General features: G+C 49.5%; 3 protein-coding genes across 6 annotated transcripts; 1 reads left to right on the top strand and 2 right to left on the bottom strand.

Annotated features, from left to right (window-relative positions):
* The first annotated feature begins 497 nt into the window (after window positions 1-497).
* kcnk6 (potassium channel, subfamily K, member 6) lies at window positions 498-6,705 on the top strand. The gene is made up of 3 exons (XM_086177143.1): window positions 498-900; window positions 2,755-3,147; window positions 5,653-6,705. The coding sequence occupies exons 1-3, from the start codon at window positions 582-584 to the stop codon at window positions 5,895-5,897; spliced, it is 957 nt and encodes a 318-aa protein (XP_086033269.1). The 5' UTR covers window positions 498-581; the 3' UTR covers window positions 5,898-6,705.
* Window positions 6,706-7,507: 802 nt separating this feature from the next.
* On the bottom strand, window positions 7,508-11,840 carry sertad3 (SERTA domain containing 3). Of its 4 annotated transcripts, XM_086178921.1 has the most exons (4): window positions 11,734-11,840; window positions 10,765-10,813; window positions 9,000-9,334; window positions 7,508-8,894 (listed from the first exon to the last, which is right to left on the bottom strand). In XM_086178921.1, the coding sequence occupies exons 1-4, from the start codon at window positions 11,816-11,818 to the stop codon at window positions 8,329-8,331; spliced, it is 1,035 nt and encodes a 344-aa protein (XP_086035047.1). In that variant the 5' UTR covers window positions 11,819-11,840; the 3' UTR covers window positions 7,508-8,328. The 4 variants fall into 4 exon arrangements, with proteins under 4 accessions (XP_086035047.1, XP_086035040.1, XP_086035063.1 ...); XM_086178914.1 differs by having other exon boundaries at window positions 7,508-9,334; XM_086178937.1 differs by having other exon boundaries at window positions 7,508-9,329; window positions 11,734-11,786.
* Window positions 11,841-16,435: 4,595 nt separating this feature from the next.
* On the bottom strand, window positions 16,436-19,310 carry blvrb (biliverdin reductase B). Its single transcript, XM_086143636.1, has 5 exons — window positions 19,158-19,310; window positions 18,012-18,173; window positions 17,096-17,185; window positions 16,867-16,998; window positions 16,436-16,782 (listed from the first exon to the last, which is right to left on the bottom strand). The coding sequence occupies exons 1-5, from the start codon at window positions 19,240-19,242 to the stop codon at window positions 16,628-16,630; spliced, it is 624 nt and encodes a 207-aa protein (XP_085999762.1). The 5' UTR covers window positions 19,243-19,310; the 3' UTR covers window positions 16,436-16,627.
* Between the last annotated feature and the right edge of the window lie 6,989 nt (window positions 19,311-26,299).

The raw sequence follows: 26,299 nt of genomic DNA on the forward strand, positions 1-26,299 counted from the left end.
TTCATAAGATCTCACTTTAAATTCAACAAGAAGTCAGACTGAGATTATCTATGAATTAGAGCATTTCCATTTCTAATTCCATGAATTAGATGTTTTCCATCCTGTTTCTCAAAGTTCTTCGAAGTTCCACAGAGCTCTTTAAAGTTTCTCAAACTTCTTTAAAGTTCCTAAAAGTTCTTTGTTGTATTTCACGGTCCCTCAAAGTTCCAGAGTTCCTCACGCCCATCGCAATCGCGCGTTTTCCTTACACGTCACACACACACACACACACACACACACACACACACACACACACACACACACACACACACACACACGCACGCACACACACACGCACGCACGCACACACACACACCTTGGAGGTTCCGATGGTCCCGGATGTTTGCAACGAAGGGTCCGTCCCTCACGCACTCACGCACTCAGCGTAACCCGCCGCGAAAGGAGGGCTCCGATCCACGCCCCCCCTACCCCACCCCACCCCACCCCACCCCCCGCGGAGAGGAGGAAACCAGAGAAGAGTGGACGCTTCGGGCGCGCAGTCGTGCGTGGGGCGGGGGTGCGTGCGGACAGGCCGCGGAGCCATGCGTTCCGCCGGCGGTTCGTGGCTGCTGCTCGCGGGCTTCGTGCTCTTCTACTTCATCTACCTGCTGCTCGGCGCGCTGCTCTTCTCCAGCATCGAGCGGCCCGCCGAAGAGCTGCTGCGCCGCGACGTGGACGCGCTCAAGCGCGACTTCCTCAACCGCAGCTGTGTTACGGCCGCGGTGTTAGAGCGCTTCCTGCTGCGTGTGCTCGCCGCCGAGGGCCGCGGCGGGTCGGCAGCTGCCAATGCCTCCGCCGCGGACTCAAACTGGGACTTGGTGTCCTCCATGTTCTTCGCAAACACCCTGGTGACCACCGTGGGTGAGTTTGGGGGCGCGCACCTGGGCGGGCGTGGGTGGAGGACTGGGGGGACCCACAGATGTAACCCACCCGTAAAAAAAATTACGCACAAGTAGGTTGGAGGTGGTGGGTCTGCTGTGGAAATGTGCGTGTGTGTTTGGACAGTAAAGTAAATATCCGGATTCGCATGACTACGGTATGGTTAACTTTACGCACTAACCGTGTGATTTTGGTTCGTGTCCTGTGATAGGATTCTGTCATGGAAACGTGTGTGTGTTTGTGGAAAGAAATGTCCCGTGCGCTTGTGAAAAGTATTCATTGTCGTGGACTTCGCGTGGGGCGCGCAATCCCCGGATGTTTACGCACGGGTCCCAAAAACACGAGAATAGAGGATTTTACGAAATAATCCGGTGACCAGACGTGGACACCTCAGTGTGTGAGGACGGTTAACTCCGTGCGTGGGGTAATATGCAAGGATTTTCGTGCACGCGCCTGAAATAGTCTTGATTAGCGCCTTTACGCACAAAATTATTTAATCTGGGTTGATTTCCGGTGACGAGATTCTGCCGTGGAAATCTGTGGATCGTACACTTTCCGTGCGCGGGGTCGAAACCCCCGCCCACGTGCCGCGATTCTTTGCGTGATTCGAGTGGGTAGGTCTGGGTGCACAATCACCAAAACGAGGGCTGAAATCGTTCGTGCGCGCATGCCCACAACACGACTTCTCCCACGGACGCCAGAGCCCAAGGCCGGATCCGTGTGTGTGTGTGTGTGTGTGTGCGCGCGCACGTGTGTTTCTCTCACATGAAGGAGAAGAAGCAGAAGCCCTGTGGGCTTTTAACAGTTATTTATTGTAAAGGGCTCAGAGATGTCAGTGGAATGTCCCCTGCTCCAGGGCCCTGGAGAACCCAAGAACCCACTCAGCTTCACAGCCCAGTAAATGCTGTCTTTTGCTGGGGGGGTCAGAATGGGATCCAGCTTCAAGTTCAAACCATATGTTCCTCAACAGGAGGTTCGGAAAGGTCATATTGCAGGAGATGCCAGGCTCCATGTTCTCCTGCATGGTTTCTCTTTGCATGTTCTTGTGTGTGTGTGTTCTCCTGTCGGAGTTCACCAGGTTCTCTTTCCTCCAGTACCAGTCATGGGTCAATTGAAGACCCTAAATGCCCTATAGATGTGAATAACAGAATGATTGACAGCTGTCCTGGCCAAGCCCCGCCTCTCAGCTGTGATTGGCTCCATGACCCTCGCTGACCTGAGGAGGTCAGATGGTGGTGGTCAGGTCCTCTACAAAGGTCCCTTTGTGTGGATCCGGTGCGCTTCCTTTCCATTTCACGTTCGCCTCGACGCGTAGCTGTGCCGTCTTCATGTCGGAAGCCATTCACTCCGAGCAGAATGGATCATCCTCTGAAGAACAGGAGATACACAAGCCTGTCTCAGTGGAAATCAGGACTTCCATCTCCTGCACCCAGACCCTGCGTCTCAAGCTCTTGGGGGCGCATATTGATACACAGAACACTTTTAGCCACACAAAGGAATCAAGAACTAGTTTGTCTCGGCCTTATGTCGTTCCTCCAGCGTCAGAGAAGCACACCCAACACGTATTGATACAGAACACCGTCAGCCAGGTCTACTTCTTGCTCAAAGCAGGAACTAGTTTGTCTTGAGCTGTTGTCGTCCCTCCAGTGGTTGAGGATCATGTCTAGCGCGTATTGATACACAGGACACTTTCAGCCAGAACTACTTTGCTTTTCAAAGGAAGCAGAAACTAGTTTGGTGGGGGATCACATCAAACTTTTTAGCTGTATGTGTGAAAGGAAAAAAAGCCCTGCCAGTTGACAATGTTGACCCCCGACTTTCCCTCCCCATCTCCAGGTTACGGCCACACAACGCCACTGTCGGACACGGGGAAGGCGTTTTCCGTCCTCTACGCCCTGATTGGGGTGCCGTTCACCATGCTGGTCCTGACGGCCTGCGTGCAGCGGCTCATGTACCCGCTGGTGGCGGCGCCGGTGGGCCTGCTGCAGCGTTCAGGCATGGAGCCGCGTGCCGCCACAGCTGTGCACTTTCTGCTGCTGCTGCTGCTGGTGGTGCTGTGCTTCTTTGTGGCACCGGCAGCCATCTTCAGCGCTGTGGAGGGCAGCTGGTCCTTCCTGGACGGCTTCTACTTCTCCTTCATATCGCTGTGCACGATCGGCCTCGGGGACCTTGTGCCGGGGACGCAGCCGGGACAGAGGCTGCGGCCGCTCTACCAGGTCGCCGTCATGGGTGAGTGCAGACATGTACACATACACACCTATCACTCAAACTCATTCGTGGATCTCTTTGGTTGGAACCACCAGATTTGAACTTGCGTCGGGACTTGAGACCCAGAAAGGGGAGAAAAAAACATCTCCCTCAAAGACCTCCCAAGGGGGTAATATGGTATGGTTCTCTTGCTGCATATGATCAGGTCTCGGGGCCCAGGAGGACTTGTTTTAGAAGTATCTGGTAAACATGGGGCGGGGGGGGGGGCAAGATGTCTTTGTTTTTTGTTTGTTTTTCAATTTTGGGGCATGAGGTCCCCTCTAGATTTTCTTCTCTCCTCCATAAGAAGGTTGAACCCGAAGTGGAGATGAACGGATTTGACCACCGGGTGGTGAAACTGTTGTTAAAGTCCCTGTTTACACACACACACACACACACAGCAAGGTTCCTGGTTTTCCTTATGTTCTCCTGCCAAAATCAGCTTGTTATATCATTCGAGGTTCCACATAGTCCTCAGGTGTGAATGTGATGTCTGTTTGATTAACAGGTAGCCGGCTCCACCCCTTGTTACGGACTCATAAACACTCACTTTCTTGAAACGCTTTACATCCTGAGTTTATTTTTTTATGGCACCTAACTTTATCGACGGTGGAATCTGTCCCGTGACGAAGCTCCGTCCCCTCTTCCTCCTCCTCCAGCAGGATGTTTGACAAGGAGGCGTTTTCTGTTCCTGCCAGGACTCCGATCCCCGTGCCAGCATCTGTCTACAGACATGTTGTCTGGAATTGAAGGGCAGGGCGGTGAGAAATGTGACACGGACACGACAAAGAGGATCTCCTCCTCAAGACCTCAACCTGCAGTCATTCTCTGGTCACATGACTTGGTTGGCGCTGGTTCTTGCCTGCTCGCCTGTGGAACTCTGCAAGGGAGAGGAAGTTCAGCGTCTTCGCATGTTAAAGTGTAGAGGTTTCCAAGGCGATGCTTGTTTTTTTTTTGTTTTTTTTTTAGAAAAACAAAACCCATGAATGGAAACTATTGGATTTCCCACAGGAGCTCTTCGTGAGACCTTTGGAACAAAGAGATCTTTATGGGAGAGCGCCAGGGGTAGGCCTTCGGGTCTCCTCTGGTGCCCCTGTCGTTGGAAGGAGGGGCTACAGCTGCCTGTAGACCTTGGGGAAGTGAATGCAAGGGTGACTGTGGCGACCACCCTTTTTTCCCTGGGTTGCCAGCACGGCAATGGCGTCCAACTCACCTGACACTCGCAAATCTGTCCCGCTTGGGGGGGCATCACTGAACAGCTGAGGACACAGCAGCCATAGGTGACCATGGCAGCATTTTACAGATTCAACTAACCATGTTTTCCCTGAAGAGGAGAAACAAGAAGATCAGAGCCTCTTTCGTTCTCTCGGAACATGGTCGTGCTTCTTTGTTCTCCAAGAATCCACGTGCATGTCAGGCACGGCTCGCGGGGATGGGGGGGTGTATCTCCTCGCATTATGCATGCGGTGATGGTTAGCGTGCTCGTTAGATTTGGACAAGATCGGATTAGATATCCTCTCATTGTCCTCTTGAGAGGACAGTAATGGCCAATTTCCGATGCTTAGCACGAGGTGTGTGTTTGTGTGTCAGGGGTCACAAAGCTGCTAAGTCTGGAAACCCTGTGATTTTCCCCCATCCTGGTCATGGATGCCTCTTCCCTGTCCAGGCCACATGGCGGCCATTATTTTCAATTTTGTGCCTCCAGGTGGAGGAGATGATGTTGCTCCCCTCAGTTTGAATCCATGTCCATAATCTTTACCTTCAGATGTTTGGAGTTTGGACCCAGAGTCAGACAGACCTCTGCTGCCATGAAAATGTTTACTCTTCATGGGTCAAAGACATGTTTTTTTTTTTTGTCTCCTTTTTTTTTTTTTTAAATCATTGAAGCTGATTGGATGGTGACCTTTGTCCTAGATGTTTCTAGCTGGAGAACATGCACAGGACTTATCTGTAGATCCTTGAGCAGACCAACTGTTTACAATCAGTGTGGAACCCTGGTTCTCCTGCATTCTCCTCCTGGTGGTTGGGAGTGGCACACCCTGTCGCACAGGACCTCATGCAGCTGTGCGGTTGTGAGACGTTGGTGGCCATGACTTTCTCCTCACCTGGCAGCAGAAGGTTCCTGGTTCCAACCTGGTGAATGGAATATATTCCTTTAATCGCCCCAGTGGCTTGGGTCCTCCACCTTCAGCAGGTTCACCGAAGATCAAATAGTCCTCTGGTGTGAATGAGTGGGTGAATGATTGGACAATTCTGTGATTCACCGGTGACCCATTGGTGTTAAACCCCACCCCGATGCCTCAGTGACCGCAGCGGATTATCTACGTCACGGTTAAGACGGACAGTCCATCACAAGCTGCTGCTGATGTTCCAGTCTGAGATGAGAGCAAAGAGAGCCTCCTGGAGGTTGCGGTGACGGCCCGGTGCCACCTCCCCTCCCTGGACGAACACCACTAACCCTCTTGTCCGTCTGCCCTTCCTCTCCAGTCTACCTCTTCCTGGGTCTGATGATGATGTACCTGCTGCTGCGCACCTTCCACAAAATGGCCGACCTGCATGGCCTGACCACCCTGCTGCACCTGCCGCGCTGCGAGGAGTCTGACATGGACGAGGACCGGGAGCCCATTGTGGATGGTGAGCAGCCGCGCCGCGTATCCCCACCGGCGAAGGCGTCCAGCGAGCACTTGGCACCAGCAGCCCAGCCGTCCTATAACACCATCAGCAAAGGTTGAGCTGTGGGGGAGTGGGGGGGGGGGAGCGGCGCCACCCTCTGGCAGCTGCAAGGATCCGTTTTTAAAGTCTTCCGTCCTGTCAGGAGACAGAGGGAACGGCGAGATATGCATGAAAACATAATTCAGACCGAGGCGAGTGATCCTGGACCTGGGCCAGAAACCCCTGAGGGAATGTTGTCCTTTCATTTCACCAAGGTGTTCTTTTGGCTTTTTTTTTCCTGTTATGTGAACGGGTTTCAGCCTCCTCCTTGATGGACGGAGAACAGGGTGCAGAATCTTCAGCAGCCTGCAGTAGACCTTTCTGCAAGGCCTTATGGAGAGGGAGGGCTTGGTTCACCTGGGACGAAGCTGCACCCCCCTCCCCGACTTCTAAACCAAATGCTTCCTTTAAAACTCAGGTCCTCCCCCCCCATGATCTTTTTTCACTTGCATGCCGCCAGGGTTGTTGGTTTGGGTCTGGTCTTAGGTGTTTCTGTTGTAGCTGCACCCACAGTTGCAAGTGTTTTTTGTTTTTTTTTAAATCAGGTGTCCTACCACCAGCACACCAGGTCCTGCAGCGATATTTGGGCTGTCATCAGGTTCCAACAAAGTTTTTTTTTCGTTGCCATTCCACTTGGGGATTTTTTTTTTGTCTTCCTTGCCGGAAGCCGTGAACCTTTCTGACCTATATTACCACCCACTTGCGTTTGCGGGCCATTAGGAGTTTCTAATTGTGCGGCTATTGTATCCTGATACTGTAACGTGTCGTCTGATGCTGTGATGATTAATACTTGTATTCACATCATAAATAAAGTAATTCTTTTTGTCACCTCCGCTGCCATCTTTTCAGACGTAGGATCTCTGTTCTCTTTTAGTAGGTTAGAGGACAACACTCTTCGGCACCCTGAATGCAGCACAGTCATGGGGAAAACACTAATTTGAAGCAGCCAGCAGGTTTGTTGAAGGCCAAACTATTGCTAATGAGAGGGTGACTAGTTGGATGATTGACAGCTGATCTGTGCAGGTGAAACCCCGCCCACCGAGCCAGTGTTTCCAAATAGCTGCAGGGTAGTGGATTCAGTGCATAGCAAGTGGGAAGAGCAAAACTCCTGACTGAGATGCTGACAGAAAAATACCCCTTTGTACCCTCTTGGTGTTTGCTTAGAAAAAAAAAAAATCCCTGTAGTTTTAAAGGGGAGCTGTGTTTGCCATGTCAATACCTGGACTGACCACATGAGGGGAGGAGAGACCGCAAAACAATCTACAATTAGGATTTGATGCGGTCACTCAGTAACTCATTAAAACTAATGTCAATTTGTTACTGTGGTATTATGAAATGTTAACGGCTTTGACTTCCAAATAAACATTTTGCGGTTACAATTTGAAGAGAGGACCAAGCAGCAGATCTTGTAAAGTGACTGAGAGGAACAGGCTCCTCTCTAGCAGTTACCCTGATACCAGCTCCCTTTCAACAGCACACAGAGACAATGACACACATGCAATATGTGGTATGATTGTTGTGGTAGCAGCAGCAGATGTGGCGTGTAAGACCAAATCACAAAAGATCTTTTTTTTTTACTTTTTATTAAGATTGGTGAAAATATTCATTCAATACAAAAAAATGGGGGAGGGGGGTCTAAATACAGTATGAGGGCACTCTGCCCTGAATTCATAACAGTCACATACATAAATGCTCATAGTGGTTTATCAGCGTATTCTTAAGTTGTCAAGTTTGTGAGCGCATTAAATTAATCCCCCTTGTTGAAAGGAGGTTGCTGGTGGACTTGCTTTCCATCACAATGCTGTATTCGGTGCAGTCGGCTTTCCTGTGGGTCACGGCTCAAAAAAAACACAGGCCAAGCAATCTCATGTCTTAACAGAAGTGCGTTGCAAAAAAAAAAAAAATTCAGATGTGAAGCAGGAAGAACCTCTGGCTCAGGCTTAGGAGGAGAGCCGACCAGCTGAGAAGCCGACGCTTAAACGATTATTCTCGCGCTCACATCAGCATTAGCCCTGTAGCGGCAACGCAATCTTCCTATAAGGAAAGGAATTATCACAATAAAAACGAGCATCCATGCTTGTTTTCACTTGGATCTCCACACTCAGCCGACGATCATAAAAAGTCATGACATGTTAGCATGATGGACTCTGGGTTTCTTCTTTTAGAAGTGCACTGGAGACAGTTTCTGTCCATAAATAAACAGTTCTCAGAGCCGTGCAGAGGCTCTCACGGCGCTGTTTCACACCCAACCAATAAATATGAGGTGATTTCTTCACAGAAGATGTGACAGAGCATTAGTGTTGAGACGGTCTCCAGCCCAACCCTCGGACGCCGTTGGGATGGAGATCGGTCAATTCTATATTTCTAGGTCACTAACTACGTTCTAAGCCCCAGATAGATTTAATTTTAAAAAAACCCTCGCTTTGACTCTGATGGTCTGTGGGGATGCTTTCAGGACTCCACTAGGATCTCCATCAGATGGTCCAGCTCGGGGCTGTCCCTCATACCCTGGGCAGCAAAGGGCGGGGAAGGGGCAGAGGACAAAGGGTGGGGGGAGGCGGGGAATGACGACGGGCTGAATGAGGAGAAGGACGGCAGGCACCGGACGTTCTGGTTGAAGGAGAGGGACAGGGGCTGTACAGGTGAGGACGTGGAGGGGAAGGGGGGCAGGTACCACAGGAGATCCTCCCCCTGCTGCTGTCCTGCTCCGCCGCCCCTCAGTCCCAGGATCCCCATGTCCCGCTCCAGCAGGGAGGTGTCTATGTCCTGGAAGAGGTCCTCCACGGTGAGGTCGCCCAGGTAGCAGGACCTCATGGCCTCCACCCCGCCGTCCCTCGGCCTGCACTCCTCCTGCTGCTCCCAGCACCTCCCGTTCCCACGGAGACCCTGTTTGCCAGACAGCGAACCCCCTTCAGAGGACCAGGACAGGTTTTCCAGGGACCTGAGGGGCGTCCGGGCCACAGCCTGGGGACTCCCGTCGATGGTGGAGTCCAGGGCAGAAAGAATGGAGGAGATGGCTGCGGAGAGGGAGAAGTCTGGATCTGCAGACATGGATTCCCAGTCCTCCCCTTCTTCCTGTGTGGACGGAACGGCGTCTGTTCCAAAGTGGAGCATGGACATACCTGAGGAAGCCCCTTCAGGTGCAAACTGTGGACGCCTGGGTGGAGCAGAGCCGCCACCTCTGTCACCGACCTCCAGCGGCGGCTGGTCTCCGGAGACGTCACCCTCCCGGCGGTCGGAGTAAGACGGTGGCGCCCCGTCCAGGCTCATCTGTCGCAGCGTGTTGGCGATGAGCACCGAGCGGCGCAGGCTGGGCTCCGGCAGCTCCTGCCCGTGCTGGTACTTGCTCATGGAGATGGAGAAGACAAACTCCCGCAGGCTCTCCCAGGTGAGGGCGCTTTCGTCCGACAGCTCCAGGGGGAGTTTACGCTTCTGCCCCCTTATGATCATGGCTGCACTGTGGGGGAGAGGAGACGTCAGGCGTGACCACGGGAAACTTTCCAGTCGCTGGGAAATGTGTTCCGGGCAGCCGGGACCAGAACGGAAGAGACACCGCCATTAGACCGGACAGAACCCGGGCGGAGTGTTCCTGTTTTATTCAAGCAACGTCGTTTTCTGCCTTAAAGGGGAAAAACTAGGATACTAAACTTTTACAAATGTTTGCTTCTTCTCCTGGAAACCACAGCCTCCCTGACCTCCTCCACCTGCTTCCTGTGTGACTCATGTTCAGTTAGCTTCATTCATTTCTACCACTAGGTGGAGACTGCTGCAGTAGTACATGAGGCGGTCTCTATGAAGACCATGGGGAGGAGGCCACTTGCTCTGCAGCGCCCCCCTGTAGCCCGCCGACAGCACCACACACAGGAAGTTCTCATCTCAGGAGAAGACTGGCCCATAGTATGACTCAAGGGACGGCCGGAGGGGTTTGAGTGAATAACTACAGATCTGGGGGCCCTGCTGCCCCCGCGCTTTGCAGGAAGATCTCCAGGGCTCTTCAGAGCCAGACAGGATTTATACCCCCTCCCACGTGTCCTGACTCAACAAGGAACCTCCTGTGTGCAGGAGATGTCGGGAAACCTCCAAGCAGGGGGCCAACAGGCAGCCTTTCATGAAGAAATACATGGACTTGTACACCCCGAGGGCTTTACTCACAGACATTGCCGCTGACACCGTGGTGACTCATTGGTCCGAACACCCTCTCCATCTAGAAAGAGGCGAGTCCCATGAGATCCCTGCTCGATTCTAGGAGCTTCCCTGTTTATCCACACCATCTGACAGGGAAGATGTGACCCGATCTGACCGTTCATCTTTCCTGGGTAGCTAGTAGTGTCACCAAGAGCGATTGAAGACATGACCGGATGGAAGGTCCTAAGAGGTCCTGGGATGTGGGGGCCATGACAGAAGATGGCAAAACAACTTCCACATAGACGTGAACGATCGCCAAAAACTGATGGGACTCCTGCCTTGGCTACAGTACGTTCTCCTACTTGATGATGCATTCAAGTGAGGAATTCTAGGTTCTGTGTTTCCTACGCGAGATAACGCCGAAAACAGGATTAGACGGGATTTAATTATAACACATTTAAGTGTAGAAGGTGTCCGGGTAACTCAGTCACAAGTTTTTCCATACAAAACGATCGATTTCAATCGGCGGTCAAGCTTCAAAACGAATTTTCTGACTGCTAGCTAACTCCCCCGGGCTGCTGGAACAGCAGTGCGAGTTGGGGGTTGTAGTTTCGTCATGGAGGGAAACTGTAACTTCTCGAGTGGAACCGTGGGCGAGATACGGAAAATACCACAGTAACGAATCCAGAGTCCGGACTGTTGGCTTCGATTCTGAGCCGCGGATCAAAAAGAAACGCGTAAAGAAAGAAGAGCAACACCGACCTGTTGATTCTCTTCCGTCCGTCGCTCCTCCGTTTTGGTGGAGTCTTTGCTAAAAAAAAAAAAGAAAAAGTGAAACCACTTCGATTTCCTCCTCGCTTTCGTTTTGCCTCTTCAAAACAACTCCCGGTGGGACGATCCCAACTATTACATCGTACTACGCGTCCGGGTTTAACAATTTAATTATTTTAAAAAATACGACGTCCCAGAGGCTCCGCTTGCCGACTGATAACTCTTCTCCCGCCTGTGATTTGAGTTTTTTTTCGGCAAGAGTGACGGGGAGGAGCGGCGGATGCGGCGCGGTGCATCATGGGTACTATAGTTATTTATTCAAAATACGATACAAGTTTAAATTTACTACACTTAAAACACATAAACGGGAGCAATCTTGTCAGTTAAATCACAGGTGAAATAATACATCGATATTTATTTCATGTCCGTTGCGATTCTTCAGCGCTCTTCAGAGCCGGTGTACCAACGTGTACGGTTGTGACGTCATCGTAGGTGCATTGTGGGTAATGTAGTTCTGAAGTCTCACGGCGTCAACATGAGATTTAAAGCCGTATCCGATGCAGGTTGTAAAGGTCTCTGTGCGTTTAATTAAAAAACAACAAGACGCATGGCTCAATTTGAGCGAGTTTCAACGAACTTGCGAGCAGGAAGAATTATTTTCAACGTCTTGCTACGCTTTGGCTAGGAATAATTCCGATACGATTACATCACCGCGGGAGAGGGGGCTCCCATCCTTATTTTTGCTCCTCAAAAGTCTGACAGAACATCAGCGTTTGAGTAAAACTACACGATGCATTTATCTATTTTTTTGATTAAAAGCTCTTTTAAAATTAAAAAGAGCAGAATTCCCACAGTCTGACTTTGGTAACCGCTCAGTGGCTGCAGAGACACGACAACTTGCTGGGAATAGAAGCATTCACTTTCCGCTTTGCTTTTTCCGCGGTCAGTGGCAGGACTCACCCTGGATCCGAGCCGCGGCTGTCGGCCAGGAGCCGGTCGGTCCACAGCGCCCGGTCAAATTCGCCCCCTCGACTTTTGGCCACATGCAACAGCATCCAACCAGCGACTCATGGGGGAGGGGGGGGGGGGTGTCTCAAACTCCTCCTCGGACCGACTCTTGGTCGGAGATACGGGGGGGTCGAAAGCAACATAATTTCCGATAGCAGTACTTCAAAATAAAAGTTTCAAAACCGATCGAGGCATGATGCTGGTACACCGTTTGCAATACGTTTAATTTGAATTTTGGTTGATGTTTGTGTGGCTCATGACAGTCTTCTACCTCTGTCGACTTTTCCCTTCAGGGGTCGCCACAGCAAATCAACTTTCTTCATCTAACCCTATACTCTTTATCCTCCTCTCTCACACCAACTACCTTCATATCCTCTCTCACTACGTCCATAAATCTTCTCTTTGGTCTTCCTCGAGACCTCCGGCCTGGCAGCTCCAATTCTAGCATCCATTTACCAATATATTCTCTATCCCTCCTTTGTACATGACCGAACCATCTCAGTCTGGCTTCTCTGACCTTCTCTCCAAAACATCGAACATGTGCTGTTCCTCTGATGGACTCATTCCTGATCCTATCCATCCTGGTCACTCCCAAAGAGAACCTCAGCATCTTGATCTCTTCGACCTCTAGCTCTCTCTGCCTCCAGTCTTTTCGTCATTGTAACTGTTTCTAGGTCTTTCAGCATGGCTTGTCTCACCACTGTCTTGTACACATTTCTTTCATTCTGGCTGATAGTCTTCTATTCTTTTCTCCACCCATTCCAACCTGCTTGAACCCGTCTCTTCACATCTTTTCCAGACTTTCCGTTGCTCTGGACTGTTGACCCAAAGTACCTGAAATCCTCCAGCTTCTTGATCTCCACTCCCTGTAACCTCACCATTCCACTCGAGTTCCTCTCATTCACACACATATATTCTGTCTTGATGCAACTACCTTTCATTCCTCTCCTTTCCAGAGCATACCTCCACCTCTCTAGATTTTCCTATACCTGTTTTCTGCTCTCACTACAGATCACAATGTCATCTGCAAACATCATAGTCCATGGAGATTCCTGTCTAACCTCATCTGTCAGCCTGTCCATCACCACTGCGAACAAGAAGGGGCTCAGAGCTGATCCCTGATGGAGTCCCACCTCCACCTTGAACTTCTCTGTTACCCCTACAGCACGCTGTACCACTGTCTTACAGCTAGCATACATGTCCTGTACCAGTTTCACATACTTTTCTGCCACTCCAGACTTCCTCATACAATACCAGAACTCCTCTCTTGGCACCCTGTCATATGCTTTTTCCAGGTCTACAAAAACACAATGCAGCTCCCTCTGGCCTTCTCTGTACTTTTCTATTAGCATTCTCAATGCAAATACTGCATCTGTAGTACTCTTTCTAGGCATGAAGCCATACCGCTGTTCACAAATGCTGACTTGTGCTCTCAGTCTAGTTTCCACTACGCTTTCCCATAACTTCATTGCATGGCTCATCAACTTTATCTCTCTATAGTTGCCGCAATTCTGCAAATCCCCTTTTTTTTTAAAATAGGCTCCATAACACCTCGTCTCCATTCTTAAGGCATCTTCTCACTCTAAGATCCTGTTGAATAATCCCAGTCAGAAAATCTACCGCTGCCTCTCCTAGACACTTCCACACCTCCACAGGTATATCATCAGGACCAACTGCTTTTCCATTCTTCATCCTCTGTAATGCCTTCCTTACTTCACTTTTACTAATTTGTGCTACTTTGTGGTCTACAATAGTCACCTCTTCTACCCTTGCCTCTCCTTCATTTTCCCCATTCATCAGCTCTTCAAAGTACCCTTTCCATCTTCCCATCACTCTTCAAGCGTCTGTCAATACATTTCCCTCTATACCCTTAATCACTAGGACCTGTTGTACATCCTTGCCATCATTATCTCTCTGTTTCGCCAACCTGTATAGACCTGTCATTCTCACCCTCCTTACTTTCCAATCGAGTGTACATGTCATCGTACATCCTTAACAGTGTTAACCTGAAATATGAAATGGAGCGTTGCAAAGTATTTAAATGATTCAGATGTGAGTCACCCATAAGGCAGTAGGCATCTTTTTCAAGTCATCCAATTTCAATGAAAATGAAACAGCTAGGAATCCGATTTTAATTAAATCCTGTGTTTTAGCCTTCGGCCAACTTCAATGCACTCGGTAAACAAAAGTTCTGCCTTTTATTTTGAAGGCAATCGGCTTGCAGTTTCCGGTGTGTTACGTGCTATTCTTGCAGACGTCTTTGTTGGGAGTTGCCAGGTTGCACCATCCACACGTCAATCTCGTCAATCGCGGGCCGTGAGTGTCCTGCGGGGACACCGAGTTGATTTCCTCAGGGTTTGAACAACCGTGTCACCTTACCTTCCAGGTCGCTCCAGATTTATTTGAATATATTTATCAAATCACTGAGTGTTGCAGGCAGTTTCTTCTTCATGAGATAAGCAAAGGTCTAGAACAGGGGTCGGCAACCTCTAACTCCAAAAGAGCCACTTGGACCCGGTTTCCACGGAAAATAAAACACTGGGAGCCGCAATTACTTTTTGACGTCTAAAATAAAGGTACCACTGTTTATATTGCTTTTTATTACCTTTACACTTTGTATAAACAAGCGTGCAGTGTGTTGCTAATCCACGAAGTGATGCAGAGAAAATTAAATTTTATTTACAGTATGTAATTAACACAATTTGAACATTTTGAGCTTTGGGCTTTCAGAGCATGTAGTGGAGCCTTGACTTGAATTTTAAAAATAAATTGGGGAAAAAATCATTGTGTCAGTAAACAATAGGAAATAAATATTTGCAGCATATCTTCATAAATATTTATTTTACCTGGTTAATGGAACTTCTGCGCACAGCATCTGCAAATCTGGGCCTTACCAGTTGGTGGGTATACCGGCTTCCGCGAGTGTGACGTTTATTTTGAGCATTGAAAAATAATAAACATAATTTCATTTTAATATTTCAAGATCACAATAATCTTCCAATTTAGAACTAAAATTGAAAAAGGAACCAAAACAAATAAAATACACTTCAATAAAATACTTATAATTTATTTTCCCAAACCACTCGTATCCACAGTGTAAGGATGAAAGAGCCACATGCCGCCCCGGAGCTGCGGGTTGCCATACCCCGGTCTAGAATAATAGTAAAATAAAAGAAGCAATGTGTGACTGACATGCAGGGAAGTACAACAACGAGGAAAATTTGCTTTTTTACATTTTACCCTTGGAAGCTCGCCATGTCACATCTGGAGAAAAGATTTATTATTTATTCGCAGCACTATTAGCGCTGCCTTGTTTTTTTTTGTCTGCATTTATCAGCCACACCGTTGTGTAAACAGATGCAGGTCAGATTCCTCTCCGAGGGTATCGGGCTGTAGCGCGGAGCCCTTGAGCAGCTTACAGTGCTACTTTGCCAGGTTCTGCATTGTTCTGTTATCATTGGTAGCACGATCCGCGTGACCTTTACGAGTCCTCCTGGTGAGGCAGTGATTGCTGAGACTGCTGCCCTCAACAGGAAAGCTCCACTTTAGTTACAATTTGAAGAGGAGTGCAGCGGCATTTATGGAACATGGCCCGATGTCACCGTGATGTCAGGGCTCTTCTCCCCCCTGTTCCTCCAGTGAAGGGCGCTCAGGACAATACAATGCAAGTGGTTGTCGTTGCTGTTATGTCACTCCAGTGTCTGACGGCCTGTGGCGACGCTCGTACACATGACTATCTCCAGGATACTTCTAGTTAGAAATAAAATTTCAGAGTATTTTTTCAACAGCCGCCAAAAAAACAAGAAAGTGCACTGGTTGTGTAACACTGGAGTAGGAGGCCTCAGAATCTGACTGACGATGAGGGAGGAGGATTCGTCAGGGCATCTGAAGCCGTCATTTGATGTTTAGCGCAGGTTGGTGTTTACAGGAAGAGGGAGAGGAAACTAAAGACTTTTCGTATCATAAAACTCCTCCTTAATGGTTAATTAGGCCCTGGCTCCTGATGGGCCTGAAGTTACAACCTACTGCAGCATCTCCCCTCACAGCCCAAATTTATAGCCGGGGTGACAGCATCGGGGACAGAGAGAAAAGCTGAAGTACTGAAAATAATATTTTTATTACAATCAGGAGGTTGGCGGTTTGATTCCCCGCTTCTTCTGTCTGTATGCCAAAGTGTCCTCGAGGAAGACACTAATACCCCCTTTACCGCCAGATGGTCTGGTTAGTTCATAGCTAATAGTTGTCAAATAAGGAATTATTAGATTTGTATCTACTGATTGGCCTAATAAGATAAACTGTTAATTGGTGCATTGTTACAGTTGCATAAGTGTGACTGTAAATGTATTGCTGACTTGCAATTTCTCATTATCTTCTCCATCAAAGCCCATCAGAGGGAGCGTTTCTCCGACAGCCAGTTTCAAAGTTTATTTTGTTCTTGAACACGTCACGTCAGGGTCAAGGGTCTTCTCTTGAGCGGCCAGCAGGGGGCAGCACCGAGCCTCTCTAACCCTGGCTCAGTTGTTCAGCACCTCTGTGGTCAAACAATTGTTCTGTGATGTCACCAGCAGCCAGGAGATAGTCCAAACCGAGCCAGTGACTAACAGCCCTCAGTGTTTGATTGAAAGTCACCAGGAAGTAGATTGCGCTCACACGGTTAACAAGTTAGCAGGTTTTATTAACAATTGTGCAGCTGAGTTTATATCATCACACACACACAAACACACACAATATCTTGTAAAAGCTATAATGAAAAAAACCTGGAAAACAGAATCAGATCCCTGTAGGTCTGTTCCTGGTCATCTGATCTCGGACCCTCAGCAGGAGCAGGGAGGATGGCAGAGGAGCATCACTTGTAGTCCCCCCACACTCCTACCGTCTTGCCGTCCCACTCTTTGGTGGAGAGACACTTGACGAAGAAATGCCCCAGGTCATGTTTGGAGATGGCTCTGCCCCTGAGCGCGTTCTCCGTAGTTGAGTACTGCATGGTCAGTGGGAGGTCATCTGGATGAAGGAGGAGCGGAAACAGTCAGAACTCTCGGACAAACCTGAGGAAGCACCTGGGGGTGGGGGGGGCACTTCACTGACCAGCTATGTGAGGAGGCATGATGGCCACGTAGTCCAAACCCGAGGTCTTCAGGACAGTGTGCATCCTCTCGTGGTCTTCTGTGACCGGGATCAATCGGGGAGGGACTTTGGCGCGGTCCCACAGCAGAAAGGCTTAGGTGAGTTGGGGAAGAAGAGTTAATCTTATTTCTAGGTTATCACCCCTCCTTGTAGAAGAGAACTGCGGCAGATGTTCTTCACCAGCTCTTACCCGACATGCAGCCGACCACCTTGGAGATACCGCGGGCCTTCATGGCATCCACGATGTTCTTGGTGCCTTCGGACATCATGGTGGTCGGACCTGGCCAAAGAGAGACCAACAGACAATGTCTGTTAAGGTTCTACAAGGTTCTGTTTCCAGCTGAAGACAGCAAAAATGGACACCTGACGTTTCACATTGGGATTTAACGTTCTTGTTGAGCAAGTGGAACGTTCTACAGGTGGTATTACTGTACCTCGCACCTCTGTGGAACAATGGTTAGGGCAGTGGTTCTTAACCTGGGTTCGATCGAACCCCAGGGGTTCGGTGGGTCAGTCTCAGGGGTTTGGCGGAGGTCAAGACACACATTGGTGATGACATCACTGGCAGCAGGTGATCACGCTACATAGCTTGGCCTATCCGTGCTGCAGGGATTTTGGCGCGCTCAGTTGTAGTAACTTGTGACTGTCGTGATGGTACGTCATGTGATTTCTTTCTTAATATTTTAATCCCTTCATACTAATTATGTCGGGCAAAAAAAGAAATCGGTCGGAAGAATACGTACAATACGGATTCACATGTATGATGGAACGTGATTGGAATCGATGTCCTAACTGCATGATTTGGAATGACAAGATGAGCAATTCTAGTCCAGCACCAGCAAAACTAAGGGAAGGCTTCCTTCAGCTGCATGGAGATGGGAACTACAAGAACATAGCGCTTGCTGAATTCAAGGTGAAGGGAGCCAGATTCGATGAAAAGGCTACTCTGCCTGTTCTTTGTACCCATCAACGAACCGATCCTCGATCCAATAAAGAAGGGTTCGGTGAATGCGCATGTAAAACAGGTGGGGTTCAGTACCTCCAACAAGGTTAAGAACCACTGGGTTAGGGCTTAAGGCTACATACAGCTGTTGTGTGGTTCTCACTTAGATCGCTCCTGGTGCCCAGGATGATGATGACAGCGTCCTGGCCCTCCATGGTCTTCTTCACATCTTCCTTGTTCAGGACATCGCCCACCACCACCTGGGATGCCTTGTGGTCAGCGGGCAGCTTGGCCCTGTCTCGCACCAGCACTGTCACATTGTACCCTGGGGGACGAAACAAATGGAGGCTGACAGGTTAACACCAAGTGCCCCATGGTCACCCAGGTAAAACTAGTCATTATCGTAGTCGCCATCGAAGTTCCACGTCGCTAATAGCATAACCTTGTTATTAAGTGGAAAACCCAGCGCTGTCTGTTGAAATGCAGCTATATTGCATATACAGTCCCCCGGATGACACGTATCCCATCACATGGCTGGTTCAAGCTGGCGCCACTTTCACTTCCTTGCTGAGTCACGCTGGACGTTAACAGGTTGCAGACATGCTGAGTCACATTAGGCTGCCAAACACAGCTGATAAACAGAGCCGTTCGCTATCAGGTCCACGCAGGAGGGGCGTGCAGCCAGTCGTCACACATATACAAAAACACACACACACACACACACACACCTATCTATTCATTTAAACTTAATAATACTTATAACAATGATATACCAAAGTTGACAATGGTGACTCGTCATGCTCTGACCTTTGAATCTGTGGGTTTCAACATCAAACAACTTTTATTTTAACAAAATAATGCAAAAAAACTCCTTTGTAATTTAACACTCATGATATGTATTCTTAATAACTGTGAAATACTGAATTCATGCAAGAATTAAGGACACGTTGATTATATTTGTTTTATATATGTGTCCAATATGCCATTTATTAACAATAATAAATGGCATATTGAACAAACATAAGTTATTGTAATATGATTGTTATTATTTTTTACCGGTTTTGAATCACTTTTCAATTGTCTTTATTAAATTGAAATAAAATTGAATTCAACTTTCAACAACTTTCCTACGAGTATATTTACATTATCATCCGGGTCCTGACCTCCAGACCCACTTCCTGCTTCCAGGGTTCTGCAGCCTGTTCACTCACGGATGGAAGCCAGACGTAACCAATTACCGCCGACCGTAACCGAAACCGAACAGACCCGGAAGTGACAACCCCTTCGCAAACACACACTCACGTCTCACCTGCGGCCACGGCGAGGGGCAGCGTCGCGAGCCCGGTCATTCCGGTCGCGCCAAATATCGCGATGTTCTTGATGGAGTCCGACATTGCTCGTGATTATCTCGCGTGCGTGCCGCTCGAAACTGGTGGAGCGCGCACGAGAGGAACCTCCGTTTAAACGCCTCTGGTTGTCACGTGACGTGCCTATTTTTTCGCCCCCTCCCTCCCGCCGGATTTAAACCACCCCATGCTGCGTTCACGGACACCGCGCCGAGTTCGTACAATTCATGTGTCATCAATTTGGAGTTCATTGTCTTGTTTGAAAGGACTGAGGACTCCTGAGACACCTGATGGCACCACGTGAGCGACCTTGTCTTTTGGAGACACAGTTTGGAGGGTAAACAGAAGAGGCCTACTAACATCTGGCTGTTACTATTAAACTAACTTCCCCCTCCTCCTTTGCTTTTGTCCAGTTTGGACTCGTGGGACTCACTCATTTGTAATTTAGCACTCCCGCTATTTATTCTTCATAACTGTGATATACTGAATACATGCAAGAAGGAAACGTTGTTTATATTTGTTATATATTTGTGTCCAATATGCCATTTATTAACAAGTGATCAGAAACACACCATGTTGGTGATCAGAAACTCAAATATGTTTGACTGACAGCGCACAAAAAAGTTTTTGTGCCAAGTAGCCCACTGTCCCCAGCTGGTGCCCGCTGGAGATCAGGAGGAACATCTTCAGCTTTACTTCAGCAGAAATCAAAGATCATCGATGGAATAAAGTTCAGTGCAAGGAAGGAAATAAGGAAATGGCTGAATCGCTTTGTTAATGATTGGTTTCATACCTTGGAGAGCCAATCAGAACTGATAAGAACTGACTGAGGTGGGTTTTAACATGGACTAGTCACCAATCAATTATCTAACAGTTCACCCTCTCATTCGCACCCGGAGACAATTTGGAGTCCTCGCTGAACCTTCTGACTGCTTTTGGACCTCTGGAAGGCAGAGAATCCAGGCAGGAGAACATGGAGACTCCATGCAGAGATTGGCAGTTACAGAATATCTCCAGAGGCGTAACATAAGATGATCTGTCATCGGTTCCACGTGGAGGAGCTACCAACATAGCCTCATGTGTTCAGGAGTCTCCACTGGCTGCTTGTCCTCCCTCTGTATTTCTGGCATCACGGTTCTCTCCGCTTCCTGTTGCGTTCAGCTTCCTTTTTTCCTTTTTTTTTCTCTGGTTTCCCTTCATCTTCTTTTTCTGCTGACATGTGGTCACACGTGGTCATGGAGCTTGTGACATCTAGAGCCTCTAAAAACTGTATATATCAGAAGTAAATCATTTTTTGTTCACCGTTCACCTGCCTTTCTGGAACCCTTATATAACCACTTTTTATTTTTCTAATATTTATATTTTGTATGATAGTGTATATTTGGAAAAATTATGTATCCATATATGTTGCTATGACCATTGACCGTTCCCCGTCATGGGATCAATGAAGTTAACCTTATCTTATTTCATCAAATGAAAATGAAAGAAAAAGGAGTTAAATTTAGAGTTGACAGATACTGAGTTGATTCATGACAGAGTCCTCTAATTCAGCTGAGCCCGACCAATACAAAGTCCAAATTCACAACAATCGATCAATTACTTTGAGCCCGTTTTTCCATGGCAGCAAATTATTATTATTCTTAAATCAAGCTAATGTTCTTTGGACAGCTTCACTCCTATGTTTAGCCAATGTCTTCCTCTTCTGAAGAAGTGAAGAGCTTTTTCCTCCTCTTCCTTCTGCTGACGGGACGGGACGGGACGGAGGGTGTGAAATGGCGCCCTCTAGCGGCCCCGGTGCGGCACCCCAACCCCCCTCTCCTCCCCGTCGCACTGACGCTGGCGTTTCTCTCCAGCATCACCAGCCGGGAGGAGGAAGGCGAGCGGCAACAGGAGCAGGAGAGGAGGAGGAGGAGGAGGAGGAGGAGGAGGCGGAGCTGGAGGAAGGAGAGGTTGTGTCAGGTGGTACCGGGGACCTCTGGACATCATCGCCATCATCATCAGCAGCAGCGTCCGCCGGCTCGCAGCCTCAGCAGCGGCGCCTCCTCCTGCGGCAAATCCGGAGCAGCCGCTTCCGGATCCCTTTTTTTTTCATCTTCTCCTCCAAACGGAAGATCCTGCAGGAGTAGGAGCGGAGCTGTTTCGTCTCTCCTTCTCTGACCCCCTCCCAGCCCCCCCTCCCTCAGCATCCGTCCAGCCCTGCGACGTCTTGGGTGTCAGAGGAGGACAAAACCCCCATTCGGCGAGGCTGAAGGTCTGAAGGTAAGGAGGTGTGGAGGACGCTCGACGGCGTTCCCGTTGCTCGCTTGAGAAGCCCCGTGCTTTAGCCCCCCCCCCATTACCCCATTATCCCCCCCACACCTCTGCGGGCACGCCGGCCTGCATCTGCATCCGGTTGCGGGGCTGCTACCGCAGTAATCCGGCATGGAGACGGGCCGAGTCGTGTCCCCCTGTCACCTCCAAGGTTCGTGGGGTGGGTGGGGGTGGGAGGCGTGGGATGGCGGCCTGGATGGGGGGGGGGGGGCTCCCGCGTGAAACACTTGACCAGCTGACGCCTCCTAATCAGCTTCCGGTGTAACTTTGATTCATGTTTTTTTTAGCGGGGTGGCTCCCGCAAGGTTCCTCAGCACCACCACCTGCCCCTGCAGCTTGACCTCGTTGCTCCCCTGACAGTTCTGCCCGCAGCTCCGTTCTGTCTGTACCTGCAGAATGGCAAGGAGTGTGAACTTGGATTATCTGTGGGACAGGGACTAGGAAGTGTCTGCAGGTGGAGGTCAGAGAGGAAGGTGGAGGAGCTGTGTAGAAGCGTGTTGTCTCCAGTGTCCTTGAGATTGTCGTCAACGGCAACCAGGAGCACAGAAAGGAGGCAATTGCCGGAGACGGACACGGTAGTTGTTTTAAAGTCACCTTCTCGACCGGTTTACCTCTGAGAAGGTCCACCTCATGTTGGACCAAGTTGTTTACGTCTCCCAGTGTCCAGCTCACGGGCCGAGGGCCAATCACAACGGGCTCTGCCATAAGAGGCGGGCTTTGACCTAGGGGTCAGCTGTCAGGTTTTATCAGTTCTGATTGGCTCTCCAAGGTATGAAACCAATCATTAACAAGGCGATTCAGCCATTTCCTTTTTTCCTTCCCTGTACTGAACTTCATTCCATTGATGATCTTTGATTTCTGCTGAACTAGAGCTGAAGATATTCCTCCTGATCTCCAGCGGGCACCAGCTGGGGACAGTGGGCTACTTGGCACAAGGTCAGCTGTCAATCATCCGACCATTGACCCTTTCATTCACATCTGGACGACTTTGAGTCTTCGGAGAACCTGCTGTTTGTGGACTGTGGAGGAAGATAGAGAGCCCCAGCAGGAGGACATGGAGATATCTGAAGTCCATTTTGTTCTTTTGATGTAAAAACATCTGGTGATACAGAGATGTTGTGGAGATGATGCCCCCCCCCCCCCCCCCCCCACCCAGAAAAGCCCTGGTTCTGTCCTCAGTGCATGTCCATGGATCTCCAGACTGATTAGATTTGATTCGGTCTGCTTCGCTCTGCAGCCTCCATCCTTACTATCTTTAGATACCACCACCCTCCTCCACGACCCCTCCCCCCACACAACAGCGAGCAGTTGTGTCCGATACCTTCTGCTCAGCTTCAGGTGATGGGCAGAGGGTGTGAGGAGGAGGAGAGTTTCCTTCCAGGGATGGCAGACATTTAGCAGAGCAGGATATGGCCAGGGTTCATGTCTCCATCCTGGTGTCTGAGACGCAGAGCGGACCTCGTCCTGCCGGACAACCCCAATGAGAATGCTAGCCAGCTAACGTAGGCTAGCATGCCAACGTGCTAGGGTAGGCTAACGTGGCGAGTGCATTGAAGAATCTATGAGAAGAAGCTGGATGTTGTTGGTGCTTTGGCGGGGTCAGGGTTTGATCCTGGGGGTAGACAGGGTTCTCCCTGCTCTACTGGCCAGTTTCTCTCCAGGTTCTCAGTCTTCCTCCTGCAGACCTCCAGGAGTCATAAGCTTCATTGGAGACCATGTGGAACCTGCTCCTGTTTGATCCCGACCATGCAGGAGATGCACCCTGTCGCCCGATTCACCTCATGGACGGTATAGTGCCGCAACAGCGATAGGTGTATAAGCCTTCTCTTCATACCCCTCCTCCATCATGGACTCAAGGGTCAAACCGGTCCTCCATCGATGCGCGAGTCAAAGATGGCTGGAAGCAGAGTGAGCTCCTCACCATCCTCTGGGATGGATGAGATCTCAGCTGGATCTGGGAGGTCATGGCTGGTGTCCCTGGGAGGGTTTGGTCTGGGGATGATGAAATGGAGGGCGGAGGTGGAAGAGGAGGTGGGGGGAGGAGGATCTCCATTCAGCCTAGGAGACACGAAACTGCTGCTGCTGACTGATTACCAATGGCAGCTGTCTCTCTCTGTCTGTCTCGCCTTCTCCCCATGTTCTCCCTGTTCTCCTGCCTGGTTTCCCTCCATGTGCTCCTGCCTGGGTTCTCCCCATGTTCTCCCTCACGGTCCACAAACCAGGTTCACTGAAGTCTCCAAAGTGTAAGTGTGAATGACGGGGGTGAATGTTCAGATGATTGACAGTTGATCTGTCCAGGTTAAGCCCTGCCTCTCAGCAAATGGCATCTGGGATTGGCTCCGCCCCCCATGTGACAATCAGCTGAGTTAATTCAGTGAATGAATGAACGCTACATGACTAAACCTAAATAACCACAGTACCTTGGTGAAGATAATGACTGAGGTGAACTGTGAGGTCAACGTGGAGAAGCTTGAGGAGGGAGGGAGCAGCAGGAAGGGAAGGGAGGAGACAGAGGGATGACGGAGGAGGAGCAGGAGGTGCTTTCATGGAGCAGTGATTTACTGTTGGACGCCAACAAAACAGGAGGACAGCAGCAGTGGCAGTTGTGGTGAGGCTTTTGGGGGATTGTAATGGCCGATGGCTCTGAGCGCGTGCACACACACACACACACACACACATACACGCACGTTTATCCTTGAAAGTAATGCTGATAGCGACATGATCAGTTCTAATAATCAGTCCAAACCAAGTTCCTGATCTTTCAGGTGATTAATCCCCCCAATGCTGCCCGGGACAGAGACCACCCACAGACACACACACACACACACACACACATACTGGGCTGATGCTAACATGAACAATAAGCTGGGAGTCTTGACTATTAGCAAAGAACATCCTTAGCATCTTTGTTGTGAATGTGAGGGTGAATCTCTGAGTGATTGAGAGCTGGCCCACTCAGGTTAAGTCCCGCCTCTCAGCCCAGTGCCAACTGGACTCCACCCGCTGAACACTGATGGGGATCTGGTTTTTTTTTGGGGATTCAATCATTGTCAGGCTGCGTTCAGTCACTTCAGGCCACTGAAGTGTATGTGTGTGCGTGTGTGTGTGTGTGTGTGTGTGTGTGTATGCGCAATATTGTGTGTGTGTTGCCTTGGGCTGGTTCTTCAGCAGCTGAGTCTGACTATTAAAATAAAATACAGTGCCCCACCACCACCACCACCACCACACACACACACACACTCCTGATTGATTGAAAAGCAGCAGCTGGTAGAAGTTCTGCAAAGATCATAGCAAGGACACAACTGACAATGTACCAGTGATGGAGGGGGGCTGAACCAATAACAGCGTGTATTGTGGCCGGGGGGGGTTAACCTGGACAGGTCAGCTGTCATACATCCAATCGTTCTCATTTACACTCACAGACAATTTCAGGTTTGCAATGAACCTGCTGTCTGTTTGTGGAGTGAGTGAGGGAGACGGAGAACCTGGAGAGAATCAAGGCAGGAGAACATGGAGGGAGGGAACATGTGGGGAACGCAGTCGTAGAACTCTCCCGCTTATCCTGGGTGCGTTCTGCTGAATCTGCAGCTGTCGGCCATCTTGCTCCGGTTCCCTCCTCCCTAATCCCGTTTGGCTCCTGTAGAACCTGCCTCTAAAAGTCACATGGGTTCCCCTTTCTTGGAACGCTGAGAACGTCAGCACACACGTGAACAAATAAGACTCCGGTCGCATTCTCTGCACGCAAAGCTGGGCGCCGCAGCTAAATATAGCACCGACGGCCGGCCCACCTTCAGGTGGCCTCACCTCAGGTGACCTCGCTGGGGCCCAACCCCGCTTCACAGCTCATTCACATTCAGACCCCACTTTCTGTCTCATGCACGCGCACATGCTTCTTTCTCTGTCTTGTAGAGAACGTTGACATTTACTCGCCATGTTTTCTTGCAGATGCAGTGACAATTGTGTATGTGTGCATGTCAGTGTGTGTGTGTGTGTGTGTGTGTACGTGCGGATGTGATTCAGTGGATTGGTTGTGTTCTAGACAAGATAAATATCCAGTATAAATACACAATCATCTCATATTCATTGTGTACTTGTTATGACAGTTCTATTCCTGTGTAATGACTCTTATAAGCGGCTCCTGAGGTTTGAGAAGACGAATACTGAAGGTCTGATGGCCCGCGGATGCATCTGCTCTTTGAGTGAGCGAAACGGGGGCATGTGTTTTTCAATCCGTCCATCTTGTGTGTGTGACATGGGGGTGGGGGGGCTTCTTTCGTCAACCTGACGTGGCTCAATTCCTAACCTTCACTAGAACCAACCCATTCCAGCTTCCATCACATTGTCACTTTGATGACTTCATCACTCCTCTGTCCCCATGATGGTCCTTTCTCTTCACCCTCAGAAGGTCACGTGACACCCCCCCTGCATTTTGGGTACAGGAAAGCTGGATCGCAGAAATACATCAAATTTGAAATGCATAGAGCATCGTGGGGGGGGCGGAGGTTCCTGGTTCTCCAGACTCTAGATTGATTGACAGCTGACCAGTCCGGGTTAAACCCTGCCCCTCGGCCTTGGGTCCACTGTGATTGGCTCCAGCGGGCACGATAAAAAGTAATGACTTACTGAGAGAGAAAAGGATTTTCCATGGAATTAACCTGCGATTGAAGCTGATTTAAAGAAGGAACCTATCTTTATTCCATTGCACGCCTTCATTTTGAAAATACAGAGGCACTTCCTGTTTTTTAAAGCATGTGTTTGGACGTTGTGTCAACTTTGTCGCAGGGCCTCTGGCGCG

The sequence above is a fragment of the Fistularia commersonii genome, chromosome 3 (genome assembly GCF_037954325.1).
Source record: "Fistularia commersonii isolate RoL2024-O1a breed Wild chromosome 3, RoL_Fcom_v1.0, whole genome shotgun sequence".
NCBI lineage: Eukaryota > Metazoa > Chordata > Actinopteri > Syngnathiformes > Fistulariidae > Fistularia > Fistularia commersonii.

Bases quoted from the DNA above. Each gene is read 5' to 3' on its own strand.
- kcnk6 (XM_086177143.1), top strand. From the start codon at position 582: ATGCGTTCCGCCGGCGGTTCGTGGCTGCTGCTCGCGGGCTTCGTGCTC. The intron at 901-2,754 runs GTGAGTTTGGGG...CCCCATCTCCAG, and splicing joins CACCCTGGTGACCACCGTGG to GTTACGGCCACACAACGCCA. The intron at 3,148-5,652 runs GTGAGTGCAGAC...CTTCCTCTCCAG, and splicing joins CTACCAGGTCGCCGTCATGG to TCTACCTCTTCCTGGGTCTG.
- sertad3 (XM_086178914.1), bottom strand. From the start codon at position 11,818: ATGTGGCCAAAAGTCGAGGGGGCGAATTTGACCGGGCGCTGTGGACCG. The intron at 10,814-11,733 runs GTGAGTCCTGCC...TTTTTTTTTTAG, and splicing joins AGCCGCGGCTCGGATCCAGG to CAAAGACTCCACCAAAACGG. The intron at 9,335-10,764 runs GTCGGTGTTGCT...TCTCCCCCACAG, and splicing joins GGACGGAAGAGAATCAACAG to TGCAGCCATGATCATAAGGG.
- blvrb (XM_086143636.1), bottom strand. From the start codon at position 19,242: ATGTCGGACTCCATCAAGAACATCGCGATATTTGGCGCGACCGGAATG. The intron at 18,174-19,157 runs GTGAGACGTGAG...TTCGTCCCCCAG, and splicing joins GCCCCTCGCCGTGGCCGCAG to GGTACAATGTGACAGTGCTG. The intron at 16,783-16,866 runs GTCAGTGAAGTG...TCCTTCATCCAG, and splicing joins CATGCCTCCTCACATAGCTG to ATGACCTCCCACTGACCATG.